This window comes from Takifugu flavidus, chromosome 3 (genome assembly GCF_003711565.1).
Source record: "Takifugu flavidus isolate HTHZ2018 chromosome 3, ASM371156v2, whole genome shotgun sequence".
NCBI lineage: Eukaryota > Metazoa > Chordata > Actinopteri > Tetraodontiformes > Tetraodontidae > Takifugu > Takifugu flavidus.
In genome coordinates this window covers 9,719,364-9,744,874 of record NC_079522.1, presented here as the reverse complement: position 1 = coordinate 9,744,874, position 25,511 = coordinate 9,719,364, and the positions used below count along the sequence as shown (strand labels likewise).

Here is a 25,511-nt window from a genome sequence, read left to right as displayed (position 1 = left end):
GTCGTCCGTTTCCGGCAGCGCAGCCGGAAAATGTTTGCTTTCATTAAATGAAATCAAAATATGCCGAGACTCATGCGCTAAGTTAACGGGTTCTTCTCGCCGCAGGGAGCCACGACAGCATGTCCTTCTGTCTCGACCTGTCCTCACCTGTGCTGGGGTCGGAGCCCCGCCTGCTCAGGGTGACTGACAGGCTGGCTCCCTGCTGGACTCGGCCCTGTGTGTCCCGCTGGGCCACCACACAGGTAGGGGATGACCTGGGCTCCAGGACTGGGAATCAAACACATGTTCCCTGCACTGAATTGCATAAAAAAAGCACAGACTTGTTTTCCAGTTACTCGTGGGAGGAAAAAAAAAAAAAAAAAAAAGTAACACGCTAATTCATTTCTACTAAAGTCTTCAAAGAATAAGAAATTCAAGCGCTAATTCAGTTTTGGGATCCAAGTAAAACAGTTTGCATAAATTGGGATCAATTTCATCCAAGGAAAAACGAAATTCAATTTATCCATGTCGACAAAGTGTGCCAGGGTTATTACATGAAGTGTAATGGTAATTATATTTTATTTAAAAGTATGTCAACTGCATCCCATGACCTGATTGTGTGCATTAAGTGAGGCCCGTTTTAGGAAGATAATTCCACAAATTCCAAGTTTTAAAACTGAATTCAATGAATCTGCAGAACTCAAGGTTTAAACCCCAGAACATCCAGTCCGACCTGGCTTAATCAGCTCTGCTATTGACCTGAAGAGTTCTTTCAAATTAAAGTCTTCACCTAAACATGGAGTTTGAACATTTGACTTTTATTAAAATATATGTTGATGTCACTGAAATATAACAGGAGAAGTGAAAGAAACTGACTTAAAAAAAAAAAAAAACTGCCAGTGACGAGTCCAAGACCAAGACGGTCTCAGATTAACACAACTCATGAGTCTGTTGTTCAGTTCTGCATAAGTAACTTCTGGGATCATTCTATTAGAATCCACGAACAAATTAGAATCCTAAAATTGTTTCTTTAATTGCATATGTATCTCATTCTTGTTTCCCTCATTCCCCTGTAAATTAAATCCAGAGGGAAAAACTAATTCAAAATATGTGTGTGTAGACCTCTGTGCTCACCGACCAGTGTGACCTTGGAGTTCGTTTTTTGGACCTCCGGATTGCCAAAAAGCCAGGAGGATTCCGCGAATTGTTCTTTGCTCATGGCATTTACACACTGATTACTGTCAAGGTATACACACACACAACGTACAGTATTTTAAAGAAGTATTACATTGTCCTGCCGCACTGAATGACAGCACTACAATATATGGCTGTTTGGTTACTCTGTATGTGTGTGTGTGTGTGTGTGTGTGTGTGTGTGTGTGTGTGTAGGAGGCCCTTCATGAACTCTCCATCTGGTTGGATGCTCATCCCCAGGAGATCGTTATCATCTCCTGCTCCCACTTTGAGTCACTGAGTGATGAAGATCACATGAGCCTGGTGGAATTCATCATCAGGCTGTTTGGACAGAAACTCTGCTCAGCTCAGGTAAACAGACGCACAGAGAGATGATTGTTCAGGATTTGATTGCCTTAATTCTAGACGGAGCTCCTGAGGTAAGCGACTGTGTGCAGGAGGCGCCCACGCTGCGCTCCTGCTGGTCCAGACGTCAGCAGCTTGTCGTTTCCTATGATGACCAGCGGATGGCGCTGCAGTACCCACAGCTATGGACTGGGATCCCTTACTGGTAACACAGGCTCTCCCACAGCCTCCACACCTGCACATATGGGAACAAAAATGTTCAGTGTTGTGTTAAAATCCAAGCAGTTTATTTTCAATGAAGGTTATAAGTGGGTCAAAGATTCCCAAAACTGAAAAATGTACATTTCGGAATTCTACAAAAACTTATCACTGCTTTGCATCAAATGGAGGTTAAAAAGCAATAAGTGTCGTTGCTACCAGTTCCTAAAGGAGCCCTGCTTCCTCACAACCCATTTGTTTGTGGCACCAAACCCATGTCAGCATCATTGAAATGGGCTGCAGAAAGTCGTGTGTTGCTATTAGTAATGGTAAGAAAAGTCATTTCAGGGTGAGGAAGTCATTAAAAGGCATTGTTTTCAAAAAAAAAAATAATTAAAAGGGGCAAATTGGGAGGCTGTAAACACTTTGACTGAATGTGATTCTGTCTATATGATGGTCGACGTACCCTAAAGTAAATCTTTGTCCTCCTGGGGGCGCTGTGCCCAGGTATGCTGACAGTTCAGACCCAAAGAAGGTGATTTCCTACCTGGAAGCCATGAAGTGCAGCGGAAGACCAGGTAAAACCAAAACCTAAAATGGAGATTCAGGTGATGCAGTCAACTGCTGCAGCTTCCTGACCTGTTTTTGTGTGTTTCACAGCCACTTTTTACGTCTGTGGCCTGAACCTGACGGAGAACGCCGCGTACGTCCTGCTTCATCCCCTCCAGAGCATGAAGACCATGACGAGGCGGGCTCTCTCACTACTGCTCCGCTGGGCGAGCAGACAGAGACCCGGGGATCAGGCAGGTGGAGTCAACGTCCTCTGCTGCGACTTTGTGGGCGGAAGCCAGTTCTGCTCCCTGGTGATTGGGCTGAACTACAAACTGCTTGATCCTGTGAGAGTGGAGACGGGATGAGTCCATTTTGTCCCACCTCGGTGGGGTTTCGTGTTTCTTCGGGGCATCTGAGGCTTTGATTCGACGATGCCGATCGTGTAATCTCAGAGGGGAGCGGCAGAGCCACTGTTCAATGCCTCACCCAGCCCTCTGCTCTCATTTTAGATGCTGTGATACCCGAGATGTGAAACTGCCTCCTCGCAGTAGTTTGTTATTCCTGCCATCGTTGCGTGATAATTGAGGCGTCCTCAGCTTTTTTCATTTTTTTTATACATTTCTGAGTCATGCTTTTCATGAGCTAACTGTTTATTTGGCTCTAAAGATGATATTTGGCAGGAAAAACTCACTGAAGGTTTGCTCAGCCATCATAAATAGATTTCTCTGAATAAATGGTGATTTGCCAAAAAAGCTGACGACACACAGAGCAAAAAAACAACAACAAAAAAACAGAACATACCAGAAGCTAAAGCAACCTCTGGCGGAAGGAAATCCTGTGATATTTGGAAGTTTTATCAAACCAAAGTGTTTGCTTTCATCAAACCTAAAGCAGAGCCAGTAAAGACTGAAGGAAATACTTGTTTTTGCTCAGAAATGTCTTTTTTTGTGTGGCTGGGCGGATCGACTCTAAATTTGGGTGCATTTTGGTGGTTGTTCACCGCAGACAGCCTTTTACAGATCAAGTAAAAGAGTGTTGGTGAAGCTTTCCAGCAAATTGCTTCATTTCTGGAGGCGGCGTGTGCGCGTGAGCCCCCTGCCGGCCAAAGTGTGTAAAACAGGCAGCTGCGGTTTTCACTACGTCATCTGCGATGTCAAGAAAAACATTTGGAAATGACCAAATATGAAAAGACATTGAATTTTTAGAGAGCATATTATGACCGTACTGTAGATAATAATATAGATAAAGTATTATTGTTTTGTGATAATATATAATTTGGCCAAAACCTGTTGCGGTTCCATATCAGAATCAGAATCAGCTTTATTGGCCAGGTAAGTTTTCACATTGTACCAACACAAAGTAATAAAATGGTAAAAGTGACAGTCAGTAGCACACAAGGTAAAGAAATAATAGAAATATGTAAAAGTTCAATAACAAAACTGAGCAGCAGCTCGACTGAACATAACTTATGGCAGGTGGGTAATAGAACTGGAAACTAGTATTCAGGCAGAGGACAGTGACGCGCAGACAGTGTCCCCTTGTCCAGGGGTCCACCTGCTGGAAGGAGGTTCCCTCTCTAGTCCAACATTTTAAAAAAACGCAATTCCGATTTCCTCATGACGTGTTTTAAAAATTAACGTGAACAAATGGAGAAGAAATGATCAACATTGGAGAGTTTCTTCGTCTCGTTTGTTGATTCCATAAATGCATTTGCAGCAAATACTGTATGTCCAAATCAATTCAGTTTCAAGTCTAGTTTAAAAAAAACAAAACTACTATTTATTTCCTTACGTATGTCATTAATGCTTTTTTAGCGTTGATTTGTTTGTCCAATAGAGATAACAGGATTGCGTTTCTCCCAAAACTCCGTGAATTTAAAAGATTCAGCGTTTAAAGTCATTGTTGGACTCACCGCACTGAAATTCCATGTTCCGTGTTCCAACATGCAGAAACTAGAGTCGTCTAATAAAATCCTTTGGGTTCTGGTCATGACGTCATTTCCGCCTAAAACAGAACCAACCAGTGCACAAGAGGTCGAATCTAGTGAACCGACAGATTACTTTGATTGTTGTTCGGTCATCACTTACACTTTACAATAGAAATCTTTTAGATGTTTTTGGGGCGATGAGGGTAAATAAGAAGCTTTTTCTTTATGTTAATAGAAATTTAAAATAGAAAATTTAGATATTGCACTGTTAGATTCTAATTAATCATAATTCTACTCAAGTTGTCTTAGTTTCCATATCATTTTTTACACAGAATAAACGAGAGTGTGGAGACAATTTTGCCTCCAGAACCAGTTTGAAATGTTTATTTAAATAGAGTAATCATGCATTTTTTAAAAAAAAGAAACTAAAAATATTTGTAGAGTGTGTGCACTTGATACAGTGAGAGACAAGGCATCTTTATTTTGCATCTCCATCCTTAATAAACCTGTCAGAGTCGATACAAGCAGGTAAATCTCATCAAACTCTTCCTTTAACCTGCTGAAAACCTTTCAATAGTTTCACTGCAGCGTCAAATAAAGCTACTGACAGAAACTGATGGAACATCTATGGATGCATCTCTTCTGGGCAGAAACTGACAGACGTTTAATGAAGGTTTTTCAGGAGTCAGGCAGGTGAATATTTATCACACATTTGATGGGGAAAATGCGGAGAGAACAATTAAATAATATCTCTTTGCTGCTGCTAACTGCCCAATTTAGGTTGATAGTGCCTCAAATTACAGTTGGTGGAAAATATTTTAAAGTATTTAGATTTAAATTACCTGATAAATGGAGGAAAATCAAGGTACTTTGTGGAAAATCAGATTTAAGTCTTGTCTTTTAATAACCTGTTAAAAAAATCAATTACATTGACATATGTGATGATAGAATGTTGCTCTGCTGTGTTTCTGCAGAGCCCCAAATGAAGAAAAAAAATGGAAACAAACTGTGGAGGAAAAACACTTTCCGGTCTGCATCATCCACAGTAGATTCTCCATGTCAGGTTGACAGGTATTAAAACAAAATTATGGGGGGAAAGAAAATCTGTGAAATTTCCTCAAAATCTTCCTGAAAATATTTAGTACATTTCCAAGAGAAACACAGAATTTCCTTAAATTGTAAGCAAAAACACAAATAAATAAAGATTTTGAGGAAAATAAACTTTTTTGAGAATTTTATCCATTTGACTTTAGGCAAAAGTCAGAAATCAACTTTTCTCTTCACAATGATCATAAAACAGCTTTGAAAGTTCTCATTTAAAGCCCTATAAAACAAAACAAAATTAGTTTAAACCAGAGGATTCATTTGAATAATTGCCGTTTGGTATTTATATCACTGGCACATTATACTTAAAGATCAGGAAGTTTAAGAAAAAAGGAACCTTTCTAAAACATGAAGGCAGCACAAAATCAGATTAAACCAGGTTCAGATATTTTTGCCTGTTGCTGACAGATTTTTTTGACAGTAAAACTCTGCTTTGCCAGCTACCATAAAGCTAGCAAGAATGCTAACCTCTATATTTGCATCAACTTACATAACATATCATAACCTCTTGCTGTCATGACAAAGTAATGAAACACCTGTCACAGCATGTCCACAGACATGGAGACGCTCAAAATGGCTGCTGAAAGGTTACTGAAGGTCACCTGAGACTCATCGTGGGGAATCATCCTGCGTAGCACCATATAGAAAGGCTAACAAACAACATTAAAAAAAAAAATCATATTTACACAGACACAAAAATGGATGCCTTCTTTGGCCCGTATCGCCTCAGGAGAGTCTATCTCTTGGCGTGGCCGATGTAGCTGTTCTCGATGCACAGGACTGCGTACGCGCTCGAGCACCTGCCAGGGCGCTGCTGCAGGGGGTTGCTGCCGGCGTGAAGAGGCGCCGCCATGCCGTTCTGGGCCTGGTCACCAGAACGCCAGGCGTCGCAGAGGTCCTCCGTGTGCCTCTGCCCGGCACCAGTGGAGCCGTGCCACAGCATCTTCTCCGGCCTGGAAAGAAAGAGTTTTATTTCTTTTCGTTTTCCTCCGACTTCAGAAGTTTGTGATATTCTGCCGCTGCCATCACCATGCGCCATCGCTGAGGATGTCTCTGCCGTCGAACGAGTAGATGGGAACGTTGTCCTTTATTCTACCATCGTTAAAAATGGCATCCCAGCTGTCGAACAGAACCTCATCCTGAAGACCAAACAAATCGGGAGGAGAGCAGATTCACTCAGGTTGGTGACTGAGATAAACTGAAATAACCTCATCATCAAAACGTCTAAAATGTGATTATTTTTAAAAAAAAATCCATCCTACCTTCAGGTTGATGATGGGAAGTCTGTCTCTGTCCCTTTTCCCGACAATGCTGTAGAGATCCTGGAGTCTGGATGAGAGGAAGGCTCGGAACGTTCCCTTCATTCCAATGGCCTGAGCTTGTGTGAAGCACAGGTAGTCAACACCACGGATCCCCCGCATAGCGCCGGTCTGAGGGGCGTTCAGGGCAATCAGGTGAAGCTGTGGGAATAATGCAGCGTCATCAGCTCTCTGGAGCAGCAAAACATGGAGCAGAAACATGAGCGTCGTACCCCCGGGCCTGAAGTGTGACGGTGGACTGGGGTTTCGGGAACGGGAGGTCTTCGTGGCGTGGTGACTGGGTAGCGGTGATACGGGTAGGTGGGCCTTTCCTGCGTGGTGTGGCTGGAATACCTACCGTCTGGCCGATTTATGCGCTCTGTGTAACTTGGATATCTGGGGTCGGTGGGGGCTGGGTACCGTGGATCTGGGTGATAGTGTGGATCTGGGTGGGTTGGTTGTTGGGAATGTGGGTCTTGTGGTTTGTGGTGTATCGGTGGATGTGGATCAGGCTGGACGGGGCTCTCAGGCTGGGGGGTGTTTGAGTCTGTTGAGTAAAGGACCACAGAGGGCGGTTCCACGGCAGCGACCTCGTTCTCCTGAAGACGACACGTTTGGCACACGTTAACACGTCACATTTGTGTTTTCGGAAGAGGAGAAGTAAGAAATGAGCCACTCACGTCTCCAGGAAGAGCGATATAGTTCCCCAGCTGGAAAGACAACAGTTGTGTCAACATTTGTAAAAAAAAAATAAAATAAACTGAGAAGCTGCGAATTTTAGGATAAAAAACAGTTGTTTTACGTAGACTTGGCGGACTCCCTCTCGGACCCTCAGGTAGAGATCTGTTTGGTCTATAACATAAACCAGAGAACCCTCCGGATGTCTTCTGGCAGTGGCTGCCATCGTATCATAGGTCCTGAACAACGACACCTGTAAACATAAACATACCTGTGCTGTTTTCAAGGTTTTTACTTTTTTTTTCCTAAAAAAAAAGTTGGTTATAAGTATGAACAATAATCATTTTAATATACAACATATATATCTTAGAAAAGCTGAATGTGTTCTTACTCCTGAGGAGATTCCAGGAAGCCCCGGTGTTCCAGGAGGTCCTGGTGGTCCTGTGACACTGACAGCTGCCATTCACACACGGGGAGGCGGGGCTTCGGTCAGACTTTACCTTAATGCCATCTTGGATATTTGGGTGTACGTATGATATAAACTCACTCCTTGAGTCCCAGGAGTCTCCAGTGTATGATCCTCCCGCAGGTCCAGGTGGTCCAGGTGGCCCTGGGGGTCCTGGCCGTCCATCGTAGCCTCTGCCTGGCTGACCAGGTGGTCCTTGAGGTCCTGGTGGGCCAATGACGGAGTCGCCTTTAGGGCCCTGAAGATACAGAAATAGGAACTCATTTCTCTAGGAAGCAAATTCACCATAAATATAGACATGGAATTACAGGAGGTCCCGGCTGTCCAGGGTATCCAGATCCACCATATCGAGGATCATAGTATCCACTGCCCGGTTCTCCTTTCTCTCCTTTCAGGCCTGGACTTCCTGTTTCACCTTTCATCTCATTCTGGACAAAAAAAAAAGCAAAATCAATAAGCACCAATGAAGTAGAGCGACAAACGAACAAATATGACTTAAACTGGTTTAACTGGTGAAACTTTGAGTTGAGAACTGGTGAAAGATTCGTCACTTACCTTCAAAACGTTGATATCAAAGTTTGAGCCTAAACCCGGAAATATAAAAACACACTTTGTATTAAAATGGATTTCCCGTTGCTTCATTTGCTTGGTCATACGTTGGATTTACCCGATACTTCAACTCTTCCTGGTGGTCCTTGTTCACCTTTCTCTCCTTTCAAGTCTGCGTACAAAGAATTTCTTATTTGAAATTATAGTCATTATTTGTCATTATTTCTCTTGAACGCTGCAGGTTAATGAGAAAAGGGACCAGTATAAATGGCGTACCTGGAAAATACCTCCTGATGTCCTCAAACCCCTGAAACCACAACAATATATGTTCGTTAGTGATGTCCGGCTTTCTCCAAAAATCATCCAGAGATGTTTTCAGATCAGATCAACTCACACTGATTCTGTCGATGGGACCAGAAGCTCCTGGTGGTCCAGGGGGGCCAGGTGGACCAGGAGGACCCTGGAAAACAGAGATCAGAGCAACAAACACAACATGAATGAGGCAAAAGGGAGAGAGAGAGAGAGAGAGCGGCGGTAACTCACAGGGTACGCGTATCCGGACCCACTGCCTGAGTCTCCCTTCAGGCCTTTGGCGCCGTTGAGACCAGGTCGACCCTGCAATGACCACGATTTGTCACAAATATTCAGCATCATGCACAAACACTTTCACCAACTCTGGATTCTGAGATGGACTCACTGGTCTCCCCGGAAGCCCGATCTCTCCCTTCTGGCCCGGAGGACCGTACGGACCCTGAAGAGTAAACAAGTTACGTCTTTAGCAAATACAAAACCTAAAGGTCAGCACAATTTATCTGTGATGTGAGGAACTCACAGGAGGTCCCACAGGTCCAGGAGGTCCACTTTCACCCTGGTAACACACACACACACACACAGATGCTGTAAACACTGACCTTTTTTTTAACAAATGTGACACTTAATAAAGGTTTTTACCGGAAGTCCTGCCAGGCCACCGAGGTACTGAGGGCTCCCATCAGGCCCAATGATGATGCCGGGTTCTCCTTTCTGTCCCTAAATGCAGCATCGGGTTCAACTTTAGATCTGAGCTATCCAACATTTGTGTGCAGATTCTTTACAACCACACTTCCTATTTCCTTCATCTTTTAGCTCCTGAGAAGCTAAATTATTGGCTGAAAATCTTACTTTTGGGGCATATCCTGGAGGCCCCGAGTCTCCTCTCTCACCCTTTGGTCCCGCTGGCCCCTAGTTTTTTAAAACAAACAAACATAGAATTCTAAATTTTCATTCAAATTGGTCTTTTTACAGAACAAACTTTGATGATGATGATGCCACTTACTGGGAAACCTGGTCGACCTGGAACACCATGTCCACCCTGTAGGAGACAATGTGCCACAATGTGTAAGAATGCGACAATAAACTGTTTTTGAAGTAGTTCGGCGGGTTTTGTGGGGTTTAGATGGTGGAAGTGGTGTTGGGGCACTCACCTGCAACCCTTCACTCCAATAAACGTCATTATACTACAGCAAGACAAAGTTACGTCAGTTAGTGCGGAGGTGAACAGACTGGACCAGGAAGTGACTGTTAGTCAACATGAGTAACACAAACAGGAAGTGATGCACGATGGAGGCGGAACTGGCCGTGACATGACCGATGCGCTAATGACACAGATGTGACTCACATCATTTGACGACTGGTAGATGATTTGTCCCGGAGGTCCAGGAGGCCCCGGGGGTCCAGGTAGTCCACTGTCTCTTCCTGGTTGACCCTGATGCATTCAGGGAAATTTAAGTTGAAACAAGAAATGAAAAGTATAACAGGAATATTGTTTTTTTCTAGATCTATTTTTTTCACAATGACCCATATCAGGTTTATGAACAAACTGCTGTAGGATCACAGAGGGAGGAATCCTAAAAATGTCCCCAAGATCATTTAACAGACAAATCATTTCTTCTGATGAAATTCCAGACAACTCACCCTCTCCCCTTTCTCTCCTCTGTCTCCCTTTTCACCCTATAAGAGAAAATAAGCACTTTTTACACAAGAATATGTTTACTATTGTTTGCTTCTTATAGAGGGCCAACCTACCGGCTGCCCGGGAAATCCATCGATACCCGGTATCCCAGGAGGTCCTCGAGGGCCCTCTGATCCTTTCTCTCCATTGGAACCTGGGAAACCTGGTTTCCCCTGCAAACAAATGATGATTCATCAAGACAGAAATAAGAAAGAAAATGAAAAGTTCAAAAGAAAAACGCCATCTTGGTCAGACGTACAGGGAAACCTGCAGTCCCAGGAGGGCCCTGCGGGCGAGAAGACAAGACAACATCAACCATGAACTGTACAGACAGAGCAACTGACCCCAGAGCCAGGAACGGACCCTGAGGCCAGGATCTGACACTCGGAGCAGGATTTGTCCACAAGGTTGACTGAGTACCTGTGGTCCAGGTGGGCCTGCGAGTCCAGGTAAACCGGTGGTTTCCTCCAGTTCTTGGTCTCCCTGAGAGAACAGGGGAAATTCTTGGCTTGTGAAGCGGTTCTAATGTGTCTTAGTGGTGCAGAAAGATTCAAAACATCAAGAATTGGTACCACTCAGACCAAAAAACCTACAGAAGACAACAACAAACTACATCCAAGGGAATCAAACACACTACTCACAAAACCTACTCCACCACGGTATGGTGGTCCAGGTGGTCCCGGGGGTCCTGCAGGTCCCATGGGACCAGGCAGGCCTGCTAGTCCAGTCTGGCCTGGTGAACCCACCCTTCCTGGCGCTCCCTGAGCACCCTGAGGAGAATAACAACGAGGCCAGTTAATTGTCATTGTTGCTTTGGCTTTCTTCAGAGCTCAATACACCAACAGCAACCTGATGCCAAATATTAAACTTCAGGACATGAGCTCAGATGATTTAGAAATGGAAACATAGACACATTTGACAGCAGGTTTGATCATTTACACCAGCAACACAGAGACGCTCAGCCCCCACAAAGCCAGTACACCATCGAGGACAGGGTAACGTAGGAGAGGAAGCCCTAGAGAGTTTCCCTAATGGAAGCAACAATCACGGAGGAAGGAAACTTCAATTCAGCTCTGCAGAAGCTCCGATGCTGATGGATGAGCCACACATTTGATCTGATTTAACACACCTTTTCTCCAGGTATTCCTGGAAGACCAAGATTGCCACTGTCACCCTGGTGGTCAATGAGAAGATTGCATGTGTTTTAACCAGATTCCACCACGCTGATGATGGGGTGTATGAAACATTGATTTATCTGTTGATTTGTAGTCTGGGGTCAACAGGTAAAAACAGGTAAAAATCTGATTTATTTCATTTTTATGAAATCTGAATTATTTTATTTTTATTTTCAAATTGTAAATCTGCCAAATTATTGTCATCACGATTGGCCGGAAATGTTGTTTAATTCTAGGATCTACTGTTCTGATTCGTTCTCTTTAACATGAATCAGCAAAATAAAACAATTACGTTGATATTTCACCATATCTGAAATTTCAAAATGCTGCTGATGTTCTGATCTTACCTTTACTCCAACCAGCCCTGGTTGACCTTGAGGCCCTGGAGGACCAGGAGGACCCTGAGGCAGAAAACATTTAATTATATCATTTAAAAATAACCAGTTTCTGTGGTTCTTACTTGTGTCTTTAGTACAGATACTCACAGGGAGACCAGGAGTTCCGTCCAGTCCTGGTGGTCCAGGAGGTCCAAAACCTATTGCTCCATTGGGTCCGAGTGCCACTGAAGTCCCAGGAATTCCCGGGGGCCCGGGAAGGCCTGGGGGGCCTGGAGGACCTTGGGCACCCTGGATAATAACGTACTGATAAGGTTTCATCACACACAACTTCCCAAGTTGAACTAGTCAGGTAACAACCGTACCCGGAGTTTCTCCAGATCTGAAAATCCTGAGCCCTCCATGTCAAAAAATGTCGATGTCTATCGGGACAATAAATCAATAAATCAATAAGACAAATCAAGACAAAAAGATGGTTGTAGCGTTGACATACTTGGCGGTCACCAGCTCCAGGTCCAGGAGGTCCTGGTAGACCGGGGGGTCCTCTGGGCCCTGGCTGACCTTCTCCAGGATCTCCCTTGAAAACAAGTTATTCGTTAAATGAAAATAACAATCAAACGGACCATTTTCAACGTCTCCACACTGAGTAAAAACCTTTTGGCCTTTGGAACCAGGATTTCCTGGAGTTCCTGGGACCCCTTGTGGTCCAGGGGGGCCCTGAGAACAAGAACCAGATTACATTCAAGATCTTAATTTTTGAGAAAATCCTCACTTTAGAGGATGTCATAGTCTTACATCTTTCCCGTCTTCTCCTGGATCCCCCTAAGGGATAAAAGAATTTAATTAAAGAGGATTTGAATATCTTGAAAATTAAGTTTGTTTACTCTCTAGTCTGGACTCACAGGTAATCCATCAGATCCTGGTGGGCCTACAGGTCCAATTAAACCCGGCAACCCTGGTGGTCCAATGGGTCCAGGTACATGCTGCACAACAGATCCATTCCCAAGTTGAACCACCGTCGCTGCAGGACCAGGGGGTCCAGGGAGGCCAGGCGGACCAGGAACTCCAGGTTCTCCTTTTTTACCAGCATATCCGGCACCCAAACTTCCCTGTGGAGACATACTCAAGATAAATAAATGGAAGATTTAAAATATGGCAAAATGTGTAACTGCGTCCTCAAAGAAGACAAACCTGAGTTAAATGTGATGCTAGTTGGGATTAACAATGCTAATAAACGAGCTGAGACCTGTTGGGAAGTGGTGAAATACTTCCCCCTAACTGTTGTCTTCAAAATTAGCCCAGTTTACCAAACAGAACCAGATCTGTTAGCTTTAGCTTCTAAAATCCCTTTAAAAGAAGAAGCAGATCAGACTTAACAAGACTTACCTTTTGACCTTTGTCTCCCTAAAAAAGGAAATCAGATAAGTTGAACTTGTGGTAAAAGCTGAAGTAAAATGTTTGTCTTTAGTTAACAAATTGTAGTCTTCAGCATCTGTTCTCACCTTCGACCCCTTTTCTCCCTGAAAACAAAACCAAAAAACATGTGAGTATATCCGATGCACGTGATCACATGATCAATCACAGATCGATTTTTCATGATTGTTTACATTTGGTCCTCCACTCTCTGATGATAAACGAGTCCCCAAACCCGGCTCTCCCTTTGGTCCCACAAGGCCAAGATCCCCCTTCAAGCCTTTCTCTCCTCTGTCGCCTTTCTGCCCTTTTTCGCCAATGGTACCTGAACGCAACATCAAACAATAAAGCAACAAAGGATTGGTGCCAAAGCATTAGCAATACGGCAAAAAACGGAATAAATAACATTAAAAATATATATTTAAAACACCTAGACAAGACTGTGGGAATTAATAATGAAAAACATCAAAACTTTTCGCTAGCAAGTTAAAAAAAAAATCTCTTCCTCGCCCTCCTGGGCGGTGCCTCCTTCCTTCAGACTCGGGTCCTGTACCAGAGGCCCAGGAGTCTGAGGGTTCTGCGGAGGAGCTCAGCTGTTCCGAGGACTCTTCTGGACAGAGATCTCTGATGTAGTTCCTGGTATCTGTTGGAACCATCTACTAAGCGTGGGGGTTGCTGCCCCTAGTGTCCCGATCCCTACTGGGACCACTGTGGCCTTCACACCCCACCTTCTCTATCATGTATATGTAGTATTTTTCACCATAAAGCAAAGAGAAAACGTGCATCTCAGGTACTGGAGTCCATACAGGACAGACCGTCCGCCAGGGGGCACCACAAACCAACCAAACCCATGAACCTGATTGAGACCCTGCAGTCAAAACTCTCCTCTGACGTTCAGGTCCAGACAGGACTGATCCGCATATTTCGGAATGAAATTGCTCCGACGGCAGCTACGCCGTGACTCAGAGCTTCCACCTCCGTCTCCTCCTGCCCCGTGTGTTTAGTTACCTGTCAGTCTCTGTGAGGCCGTGACTGGCGGTGCAGGTAGAGGCTGGAAGGAAGGAGGGGTAGTCTGGAAAGACAGTTCATTACACACAGAACACGCATTACTGGCATGAACACACCAGACCAGATGGTTCCTTATCAAAGCTGCCGGAATGAAATCTAACAGGGACCTTTAGCGTGGATTCCGTCTGCTTCACCACGCCGCCATCGCCACTGCCGAAGTCTCCGGAGGCCTTAGAGACACAGACAGGCGCAAACTGTCAATGTTGGACAGGCAGAAGTGTTGTTCACGGTTCCTGGAGCAGAAGGACTCACGGTGTCAGAATCATCCTCATCGTCACACAGACGTTCAGCCGCCTGAGGGTCCCCCACCACCTTCAGCTCCGACATGTCGCCCTGACCACAGAGACGCCACTTATGCTTTCAGAAACAGGCTGGATCCCGATGCGAAAATCTGACACTTTAGACGCATTTTAGTGAAATGACACAGGTGTGGTTTTACCCTGAACCTGTCAGCGTCAGCGTTTCCTGCCTGGCCCACAAAGATCTTTGCCTCGGGGTCCAGCTCCATGGGATCAGGGGAGCGTTCGAACCGGACCATCTGGGGCTCCGACTCGCAGCCGTGGTAGAAGGTCACCTGATCCTCATAGATGGATAAAGAAAAGCGGGTCCAAGAGTTCGCCAGGCTCGGCACCTCAAAGCTGGCGGCTTCGTACGAAGCCTCGGAGTCGGGCTCGGTGTAGAAGAACTGCACCTTCTGGCGACCCGCCCGCTCGCCACTCAGCTTCACGCCCACGTACACGAGCTTCTGCGGCCCGTCGGTGATGGAGAAGAGGACGGCGGCGGCGGGGGAGGAGGGCCTGACGTTGAAGATCAGGGAGAAATGGCGATAGAAGGGGTTTGGGACGTGGGCCAGAGCCAGTTGACCGGCCGTCGCTTTGGCATTGAAGCTGAAGCTGACCTGCCCCCTCGGCCCGTAGGACCTGTTGAGCCCGGACGGCAGGTCCCCGATCAGCTGGAGCAGAGAGACGCCGCTCTCGGCTGTGGGGAAGAGTTGGAGATCAGAACAGTGGTGCGTTCAAGTGCAGCTTTGACCCCAAACACACACACACACACACACACACGCAGTTATGTGCAGCCTGATGCACAGACAGGACCTGCGAGCTGCGGGGGGACGGTCAGGACCACAGGAACCTCAACACACATGTTTTTTTTAATCACAAACGTGAACAGAAATTTTCAGAAGCGTGAGTCGTCGGGCTGCTCTAGAAATCTCCGGAGATTACTCTAATCAGCCTCATCGAAGTTACAGATTCAACCTGAAACCTGCTCACGTGGCTCCGGCCGTCCCCCTTCAGCGATGTGTTGATGGTGGCGCCACCTAATGGACGTGTTTACAACCTGCCATTAAATGTTAATCACTGGAAGCTGTGATTCACCACTGAAGGTGAATTCACTCACTGAAACAGGTCTAAAACTAAACATGCTGACACTGTTGCTACTGAAATGCTAATGCTAATGCTAACGCTGATGCTAATGCTCGATCCTGGTTTCACTGGTTCTATTTCAGTTTCTGCTCTCTGGGGGATCTTAATGGAAAACTGCTGACATGTCAGTTCCCACAGATTCGGGAACCGCTCTTAAACGCTAGCGAGGGCCCCCGGTTCCGACATCTCCAGAGGACGCCCATCAGCCAGATTCATGGCTGCAGCCTCACATGTGCGTTAACGGGGGAAAGTCACAGAGTTTCTGGGGGGTTTTTAAATGATGGGAATGTTTACAACGCGTTCTCACGTCGTCTTTAACAAAGACCAGCTTGAGCTTTTCGAAACGCGTTCACACGGCGGCCATTTCCTGTGACATCACCCTAAAGTGAGCGGGCTCACCCACGTGCTGATGTGAGAGAACCCGACAGGAATAAAGACAATTTATTCATGTTTTCCACAAAAGAAAGTTGTGATTAACGTTAAAACTATTAAGCTTAACAAGGAAAGAGAGGACTGGAACAGGGAACCAGGACTTTCCCTCCTCGGGGTCTGAGGGTCGGCTGGTTCCACAGAGGAGGGACGAGCAGAACACGTTCTCACACTCGGGAGCGGTTCCGTGAATGCTGCCTTGTGTCTGCAGCCTGGATCTGCTGGGATTTGATCCAGTCGGAGCCCCGGCGTCTCCCAGGGACACCTGCAGTGGGTCCATCTGCGCAGCTGCCGCAGCTGTTTGACTGATCCGGCGGCTCCGCTGGTGCAACTTTCTTCGGGAGAAAACCCGATCTCACATCTGACTCCGTTTACCGTGGGGGCTTTTCCCAGTGCTAATCCACTTTGGCTCTGCCCAGCGTGACCACGGCTCTCCCACAAACCGGACCCTCCGGCTGGGCGGAGGTTCCCACGGACGACGGCGCGGGTCGTTACGTAACGCCACATTGTCCTGATTTCTTTATCAGACTGACCTGGGATCTGATTTTTTTTTTCTTTGTCTCTCAACCACAAAGAGGAAACTGCAGCAGACTCGCTCTGGAAGCAACACACACACACACACACACACACACACTAAGGCCTCCAGCAGGTGATGGAGGACCACACAGCTCAGCTCAGAGGGGGACACGCCGGATTGGACCCGGGGAACTTCCACGTTCCCAACAGTGATCCGGTTGTGCTTCCGTTCTGCAGGGAGCAGATGTTGGCTGTTGCTGTTTCCACACACACACACACACACACGTGACCTTCAGCCACATTTCACGGCAGAACGAGCTCACGTTTGCGAGGGTCTCCACTCAGAAATGTGATCTGAGTAAAGAGAACTGATGTGAACGCGCTCAGCAGGTCAGAGCGGCTGCTAAGACCCGTTAGCATCAGCTAACGTCAGGCGACAAAAGGTCAAAGGTGAAGAAAAAAAACAGTATCTTCAGCCGATGGAGGTAAACGAATGTGGCACTAAACGTCCTGACTGGCACCGAGCAACTGAACTCCCACCCCAGTTAAACCAGTAGCAGCTGTGCCGTGAACCGTTCTACCCTCTTGGGACAAACTGGACTGTGGTTGGTAGTTTGATGCTAAATTAAGGCATCGCAGCTGCGAAGAAAAAGCACTTTAATCCGCGTTGGAACAAACAAAGTCGACCGCCTGCTGATTAATCGATCCCTGCTCAGTCTGGATGAGATGTTCTCAGTGAGAACCATGGCTAGCTAACTAGCTAGTTAACCGTGTTAACCAGACAGCATGTCGAATTATTGCTCATAAATATAAACTAATACAATTTTAGCATTTTCATTTAGTAATTTTTTCACTGAGGGTTTGTTGAATTAAAAGCTCATGACCCAGATATTTTACTGGCATTTTTTGCTCCACGACTCACCGTTAACTGAAATTCCAGTCAAACCACATTAAAAGGTCTTAAAATTCTCAGACTGTGATGAAAAGGCTAATTTTCTGCTCTGACACCCCCCCAGCCCCATTTAACTCTTCTTCCAACGGTTGGGCGAACACTGGGTCACCGCCCTTCAAGTCGCCGTGACCTCCGACCTCCGGAAGAGACGTTGTGCCGCCCCGTCTCATCAGAGTCAAAAGGCTCCGTTGTGCCTCGCCACCACTGCCGCCATCGTAAATGTCACCTCCCCGGCACAGATGGCCCGATTGTGCTCCTCCCAATTCAATCACAACTTTGCTCAAGAACCTCCTCGACTGGCCAGCCGATCCTGCGGCTCGCTTCCGTTTAAGGTAACAGAGGGGAAAGGACAGAATCACAGAGGGATTCAGACTAAATAAGGCAAAAAAGAAACGTATTTTAGTTTTACATGGAAAAATGAGGTTAATTCTCTGAATTCTAAACCTAAAAACATTTCAAACATTTGTGATTTTGGTATTCCGGACACAGGATGAGTTCAGTTGATCTGAATCTTCCTGTGGGAAAGGTCCTCAACCCTCAGAGTCTGTGTGCTAACAATGTTGGCCTGTCCGGGCCTCCGTACAGCTGGATTTATGAGGCTACTAAAAGTCAGGATGAGGGTCTCTGGAGCTCCAGGGCTTCCTGTTTTTATGCTTTATTCCACATCCATGTGCTGAAACACAAAAGACTCTCGGTATCAGTACGGTGGCTCTGAGGGACAAAAATCAACAGAAATCTTTTCCTTCGCCAAAGGTTGTGAAATATTGTATTATTATTACTATGCAAATAACCAACAGATTGTAATGTTTGTAGCATTAGCTAGCATTGTGAGCTAGCATGGTGAGCTGGTATGGCCCAGCATTTTTTGTGGACCTGCAGCAACAGTGGCTCAATTGAAACTCTGATGCTGATTTACAACCATCAGACAGAAAAAAGGCCAGAAGAGAAAATGGAGTTTCTATTTTCAGGGGACTCGACCCTTTCAGTTAAAGTGTCTTAATGTGGAAATGTTTTTATTCATTTGAGAAAACCGGTTGAAGGAAAATGATCAAGACCTTGAGAACCTGACAGTGTTTCTATTGCTGAACATTTAAAAAAAACAAAAAATTGCAGGTGCAGTTTGACGGGACAGTGAAGGCATCATGCAGCCTGAACAGTGATATGATCTCCTCATGCGCTGGTGCCCGGCAGCATCGCGGGGACATGTGCAGTGATCAGCTACGACGCTCTCTCTGCATGTTTTAACCCATCAGACTGCAGACTGGTTACACTTTACATTAGCAGCAACATTTGAGCGCTTCCAGGCTTTGGTATGTTGTAGAAATTCAGCCTGCAGAGACTTGAAACCTGCCAGAATCATCATGTTTGCTGTTAACAATTCAGATCGGCCTGCGCCTTCTGCCAGGGCAAAAATATGCAGCTTGGATGAAAGCAGATGTAACCCTGCCTTTCCTTATCACCACACAAATACACCAAATAGAATGAATCACGACACTATTTCACCGTTAATAAACAAGTCTTCGTGTAGCCTAAAGCTAGCATTCATTTGAAGAGAATTTTTAAGTGTTTGGAGGATTCTGAAGTCACGTTTATTCACCTAGATGTTTTGTTTTGATGCTGCCGAAACTTTTAGATGAAATTCAAACCCATTTAATAAAAGAACTATAAATACTTCTAGCATTTAGCGTCTGCTAGCATTTAGCTTTAAACATACAAGACATCTGTCAGTGGCTGGAAATGTATAAATCAGCTGGCAGGCTAACACACGCTAAAGTCTCTACAGGTTGAAGAAACTACACAAACAGAACTAGCAGTGCTAACCAACTCTGTACATCCTGTTAGCGCGTAGACGTAGAAGAATAACTGACATAATTGCTCCCGACGTGTTTTTCTCAGATCGATGAAACTCTTTCCAGTTTTACCGTCCTAAGTTGGCCATAATGTAAAGTACTTGCAGTTGCATTGAGAACGGCTAAAACATGCATGCTAACGGTTAGCCGGGCAAAGCTACTCAGCACAGCAGCACACACTGGTGATTGATAGACGTGACATCGGGTTTAAAATGTATGTCCACTCGGGATACATTCTAACCCGCCGAGGTTACCTTTCCAGTTACTAATGGACAAGCAGGTCGGATGGCTGCGCCCGGGCGCCACATCTGGCAGGAGGTGGCACTCCACAGGCAGCCGCCCGTTATCCAGGGACGCCCAGCAGCTGTCCCGCAGCGTCTGGCAGAAGCTGCGACAGGGCAGCGGGGCCGGGGCCGAGCACCTGGGCGCCAGCAGGAGGCAGAGGAACCACTCGGCACTGGGGTGACACCCCTTCCTGGCCAGCCACGCCCACTCCTTTAGGACCGCCCCCACCTGGTCCACAGAGGTGTGGTTGAAAACGTTGGGCAGCGTGAGCGACTGAGGACGCTTGGCCGAGCAAATGGGCCAATCAGAAGGGACGGGGAGACAAGGCGGGCGGGAGGCGTCGGGCGCTTCCGTGTAATTTGAAAGACGCTGAGCGGCGCCGACAACACTTGTACTGTTCGGAACAATCATCAGCGACTCTTCGCTTGACCCCGCATCAGCAGTGGGTCCTGACCCAGACCCAGAGCCCTCGGGCCCCCCCTCCCCTCTCGATGTGTTTGCATTACCCGTGCGGTTGGGATCCACCTTCTCTGTCACTTCATGGGTATTCCTGGCGGTCGTGTTCCACGCCTCAACATACTTAGGGATCCCGGAGGCCATATCGAGGAGCTCTCCGATCCCAGACAGGTCGTCATCCTCCTCCTCCTTCGTGGCGTTCGTTGGGGTCACGGCAGCGCTCGTGGGCCCCGTCGGCGTGGTGCTGGCGTTCGTTATCAGCGCCTCGGTTGGGGACTCCGTTGTCTTTTCTTCCTGGTTTGACGACCAAAACCAGGACTCACAGGTCCCTGTGCAGAGAACCAAGAAAATGGCCAAGGTCTGGATCCGGGACATGGCGCCAGCACCTCTGCTCGCCGCTGCTCGATGCTTCCGTCCACGCCGCCGCAGAGCTGCTGAGCGTCCAGCGACTGGGAGCAGCCTGGACTCTGTGCCGTCCTCCCTCTGGACCTCCTCATGAACGAGGGGAGATCCACGCTGGAGGCAGGCTGAAGAACGTCCCCCCCCATGCCCTGCCCCTGCGAGGGTCCCCAAGCAGGCAGAGACACGCCCACAGGAAAATGGCACGGAATAAAATTCCTCCTTATCATCCACAGACCTCGGAATATTCTGGGAATCTTCTGAAGAGGTCCAAAGGACACAAACCACAAACGAGTCTTAGTTATGAAAACAAACGCGACGGTTAGCTTTACGAGCTAACCCGCAGGCACGGGGGTGGAGGTCACAAGGTCAAGTTAAGGATGACGTCGTCGGAAAGATGATGATGATGTCGGAGGATGACGCAAAAATCTGATCAGATTCACGGTTTTGCTGATCGACATCAGTGGCGGCGGCGGCGTGACGGATGACAGAGCGACGGCAGCTGAGCCCGCCGGCCACGACGGATCTGATTGGATGTCTTACGCTCGGCTCCCTCGGGGCCGCCGCTGATGCCTCATCTGAGAAAATCCTCGGGAAAACCGCATCACTTCCAGGTTCCCACAGATGCAGAACACCATCTGCCTCCTCCTCGCAGCCCCGGGTGCCCCCATCCCGCTCCTGATAGCCTCCTCATCAGCCGAGCCTGAACCTCCAGCTGTTCCACATTCCAGACCTCCCACGCCATCTCGCCACCACGTTCCCAGATTCAGGATCATCCGAGCATCCGGACCCAATGATTCCTGCTCACAAAAGTCTTTAAGGAAAAACCTCCAGTTGCTTCGGCCGCGTGACGTCTGCTGCTAATGCTAATTATTGATCCTGCAGCAGGTCTGAGACACTGAGGACAACGTCTCAAAAAGGTCTTTAGACTTTGGACACTTCGAGAGATTTCGGGGGGAATTTTTCTTGATTGTCGCTCTAAATATCGTCCATAAAGTCAGACAGAAATGTTGACATGACATTTCAGGTCAGCGTTCCCATTTGACCTTTAACCTTTCACCACCGAGCAGCTGTTCGGACCCGCACACTTCAGGGTAAGCAAACGCACCACGGGGTTCTGCCGGACCGACTTTCTCACTGTCAGTGAAGGCATCACGCCACATTCCAGGGCCACAGCTGCGGCCGATTGTCTTCCATTAACGGCAGTTCTCCCAGAATGCCTTTCAGCAAGTGGCCTGATTGACATCCACCTGTTCCCAGTCAAACCACCATAACCAGCTGCTGCTTCATGACTGGGATTTTCCTCAGCTCGTGTCCGAATATTCCCACCGCCGACCTGAAGCCACTTTCATCCAAAACAATTATCAAGATCTAAGATGGAAACAGAGACGTGATCGCTCCCAGTATTCCCAGTCCTCCCATTACCATGCTGCCTGTGTCCATCAAAAGCCCTTGTGAAGCTTGGCGGCAGCTGATAAACACTCTGGTAACCGTGGTGATGTGCAGCGTACCCAGCTGAGGGGGCGGAGCTAAAAGTAGAGGTGTTCTGGTTGGTAAATATTCATTTGGGGGTTCAGGTTGAAGTTTTGTAATAAGTGAAAGGAGGACAGAGGGAGACGACGGACAAAAATCCCATTTGCACGACCTCGAGATGAGAGGTCGCGCTGACCTTTGACCCCCGTAATCACATCAGTTCAGTCTTCCGCGCTGAGATTTAAACACAGCTGACAAAAAAATCCCTTGAAGCATCTTTAAGGTGTCACGTTCCAACTTTAGCCTCTGACGTGACCTTGACCTTTGACCCTAAACTCCAAATGGATTAAATGGAAATTCCCAAAGTCACAAATGTCCCAACGATAAAGACTTTTTTCCCTTCTTTTTTAGAATTTTGTAGTGGACGTTTGGGACGGAGAAGACAGTGGAATGTCTCAGTGGGTGACGGGAGGACATTTTCACAGCCTTCACGGCTGGAACAATCAGCTTCTGTGTGGAGGAGACGTGTCAGCAGAAACGTCTGAGGGATTAGGAGCTGTCTGAGGGGCTATCATCCAGGATTTAGACGCATTCTCCGACCTTCTCACCTGTCACAGGTGTGTTTCTGCACCTTGAGCCTGCAGAGACGTGACAGTTTAAATTCCAAAGGTCCTCAGTTCCTCATCTTCCTGAAGACTCGGTTTATCTCAGCTAAAGCTGGAGCTGCATCGCCGTCGTCGCCGTGGTTGCGGGTCCAAAAACAAGAGAAGGGTTCCCCCAAAAGTCCCTGATAGAAGTGCTTGCCCATGGTCCCAGAATAGGGAACTAGCTCCTCCAAAAGTTCCTGGCGCAGCAACCAAATCCGCTCAGGAGACCATGAATAAGTTTGTTACTGACAAACTAAAATCTGGCGCTCGCGAACACGGCGGCCGTCTTTCCCGACACATCGGAGGCCTGAACACATATTCCTGAGGTGACCTTTGAACCTCAACAGCACACATTGGTAAGCCCCTCCCCCTTTTCAATCTCAGCTAATTAACAGCAGTGTGGGGTTCAGAGGAGCCGAGGGAAGGTGTCACGTGTTGCATGATGGGAGTTCAGCGTGAAGTCGGGCTGAAAAACACTCTTGACCAGACAGGAAGAGAACGTGAACAAGCAGCTACTGTCTGCTTCCCATATGGTGGCCTGGAGGAGAAACTGAAGGAATTCTAGGCGAGATAAACGACAGCTGAAATTTATGTCTGAACAACGAGCGTCTTTTTTTCCTGAAAACAGCAGAAACTCCAACAGAAGGAAACAAAGATTTAAAGGATTTTCTCGGGTTTTTTTGTTCATTTGTCAGTTCTGCAGGAAAAAGAAATGTAATAAACCAGAAGAGGAAAAAAAAGGCTGAATTCAAACTAAAATTCTGCCTCAAACTCCCAAAGGAGAATAAAGTGTGTTTAGGGGGTTGTATTAGGCTCCTCCCCCTGGATGCCTAATGTCGGCATAGCGCTGGAATTTTTCAGGAATTCAGAAACATCCAAATCAAAATTTATTCTTGAACATATTTCAAGCTTCTTGCAGCATCTGTGACAGCCTGTGATCAAAAGTTAAGGATGCTTAAACTACATTAATCTTCTAGAATCCAGAAAATCTGAACTTTAAGCCCTCAGTTGTTTTGAAAAAAAAATATCTAAATATGGTAAAATATGGTGACCACGACTGAACTCTGGTCTGACCCCTAGTGGTGAGAGTTGGTTTAGCAGCATTTGGGTTCACACTATGTTCACCATGGAATCATTTTTCATTTGAAAAAAATCATACAGATTTTGGATTTTCAGCGCTGTGGGGAAAAAAAGACCGTCATTTAATGTTTTGAATTTTTATTTGTCCCTGACAAAATTTTGAGGTAGTTTTAAAAACAAAAGGCTCAAGAAGAAAGCAGATTGCTGCTGGATAAAGACAAATGATCCCTCGACATTGAGAGCAGATCTTAAAGCAGGTGGCAGCAGTGGCGGCACGATCACCAGTTTTAACACCTCAAAGCCGCCAGCACCTCCTGAGGGCCCCACAAGAAACGAAACATCCACCTCTGAATCAGGACCCTACCCAGTGTGTGACTGTCTGCAAATGTTCAGGGGACAGAAAAGATCCTGCAGCATTAAATCGCATCTGAAAACAGTCTCCACTGACCGGAAGTGTGGATCCGATAACAAACACGAGGCTAAAATGAAAATTCCAGGAGATCTGTCAAGGATTCTTGTGCTTGAAAATGCTTCAATCTAAATAAAATCAAGATGGAAAGAAGTCTGTGGAGCTCCGTTTAAAACGTGGACATTTTTAGCTCTGAATGTTCAGCAACACCGTCCACACCTGGCTGACATCACGCATGAACCGATGCTTGGAACATGAGCTGATGCAGATGGTTGAATTAGGTTAGGTTAAACACACACACACACACACACACACACACACACACACACACACACACACACACAACTTGAAGGATTTCATATTTCATGCAGCGTAACTGCAGAGAAGAAGCAGAATTTCTGCGCGTTTCTCAGCAAACTGCGTCTGTCTGAGGACCTTTTGCTGGATTCCCCAACTTGAAAGGACGGTGAGGGTTAAAGTTGGGAGAGTGTGTGTGCACGTGCGTGCGCGCATGTGTTGGCACAGGCAGAATTAGAGAATGATGTATGAAGTGTGGCTGAGAAGCCCCAAAGAAGGGAAAGTCTAAGAAAAACCACAAATCACAGCCCTGTTAAAAAGCAAACACACACACACACACACACACACACTTTAACCCACAGTCCTTTCAAGTTGGGGAGACCAGCAAAAGGTCCTCACTTTGGTTGTAAGATGCACATTTGGAGCTGATAAAGCTCTAATTGTTCTCACAACTCTGCTGATGGAGGCCGACAAACTTTCCAGGACTGAGATTTTCAGACAAGTTCAGACTCAAAGCAACGCAACCCGGTTGCGCCCGTCAGGTCACGTGACAGCAGCAACTCCATCGGAATTCTCCATCGGAAAACTGTTTCCAATTAACTATAATAATCCAAAAATAATATATATATATATATATATATATATATATATGCATACATCTGCCCGTCGTTGCTTCATTTTCTTAAAAACTGATTTGCAATTTCCTCGATTTTTGTTTCCTCAAAGATGCTCATATTTCAGGAGATTAAATCCGATTAACAGCTGAGTTGAGATGACAAAGAGATTACCTCCGTTTGATTCCATCCGAGCCAGCGTCACCAGCAGCAGCACGCGCAGCCACCTGAAGACGCGCATTCTCAACGCGGCCAGTTTAACAACAAACAAAAAAACAAACAAGCAAACATCCGGTCAGGAGCGAAGCAGCAGCAGGCTCATCACTCACGGCAGCGCGTGGACACACTGGAGGGATCGCGTGCCGCCCCTTCCAGCTGCCGCCTACCTGCACAGCTTGCGCGCACCTGC

General features: G+C 46.6%; 2 protein-coding genes across 13 annotated transcripts in view; one reads left to right on the top strand and one right to left on the bottom strand.

Annotated features, from left to right (window-relative positions):
- Positions 1-4,260, top strand: part of LOC130523442 (PI-PLC X domain-containing protein 1-like) — a 4,462-nt gene extending 202 nt beyond the window's left edge. The window contains exons 2-7 of the mRNA XM_057028786.1: positions 106-242; positions 1,100-1,225; positions 1,369-1,524; positions 1,611-1,723; positions 2,224-2,294; positions 2,377-4,260. Coding sequence (XP_056884766.1) covers positions 106-242; positions 1,100-1,225; positions 1,369-1,524; positions 1,611-1,723; positions 2,224-2,294; positions 2,377-2,633 — 860 coding nt within the window. The 3' untranslated portion in view covers positions 2,634-4,260. The remainder of the gene's footprint in view (positions 1-105; positions 243-1,099; positions 1,226-1,368; positions 1,525-1,610; positions 1,724-2,223; positions 2,295-2,376) is intronic.
- LOC130523437 (collagen alpha-1(XVIII) chain-like) lies at positions 777-25,511 on the bottom strand. 12 transcript variants are annotated; one of them, XM_057028753.1, is made up of 45 exons: positions 19,697-20,746; positions 14,711-15,249; positions 14,524-14,604; positions 14,379-14,441; positions 14,212-14,275; positions 13,398-13,528; positions 13,293-13,310; positions 13,177-13,194; positions 12,693-12,899; positions 12,586-12,612; positions 12,445-12,507; positions 12,284-12,367; positions 12,156-12,212; positions 11,941-12,081; positions 11,803-11,856; positions 11,410-11,454; positions 10,922-11,050; positions 10,701-10,763; positions 10,540-10,566; positions 10,355-10,453; positions 10,244-10,279; positions 9,948-10,034; positions 9,754-9,786; positions 9,606-9,641; positions 9,452-9,511; positions 9,242-9,319; positions 9,123-9,158; positions 8,988-9,041; positions 8,834-8,905; positions 8,685-8,750; positions 8,567-8,597; positions 8,409-8,462; positions 8,297-8,325; positions 8,050-8,169; positions 7,823-7,979; positions 7,667-7,731; positions 7,400-7,528; positions 7,278-7,307; positions 6,831-7,196; positions 6,562-6,759; positions 6,329-6,438; positions 4,181-6,252; positions 2,356-2,610; positions 2,183-2,263; positions 777-2,033 (listed from the first exon to the last, which is right to left on the bottom strand). In XM_057028753.1, the coding sequence occupies exons 1-42, from the start codon at positions 20,556-20,558 to the stop codon at positions 6,036-6,038; spliced, it is 4,836 nt and encodes a 1,611-aa protein (XP_056884733.1). In that variant the 5' UTR covers positions 20,559-20,746; the 3' UTR covers positions 777-2,033; positions 2,183-2,263; positions 2,356-2,610; positions 4,181-6,035. The 12 variants fall into 12 exon arrangements, with proteins under 12 accessions (XP_056884733.1, XP_056884729.1, XP_056884740.1 ...); XM_057028749.1 differs by having other exon boundaries at positions 777-1,753; XM_057028760.1 differs by lacking the exon at positions 19,697-20,746 and adding an exon at positions 25,277-25,511 and having other exon boundaries at positions 777-2,263.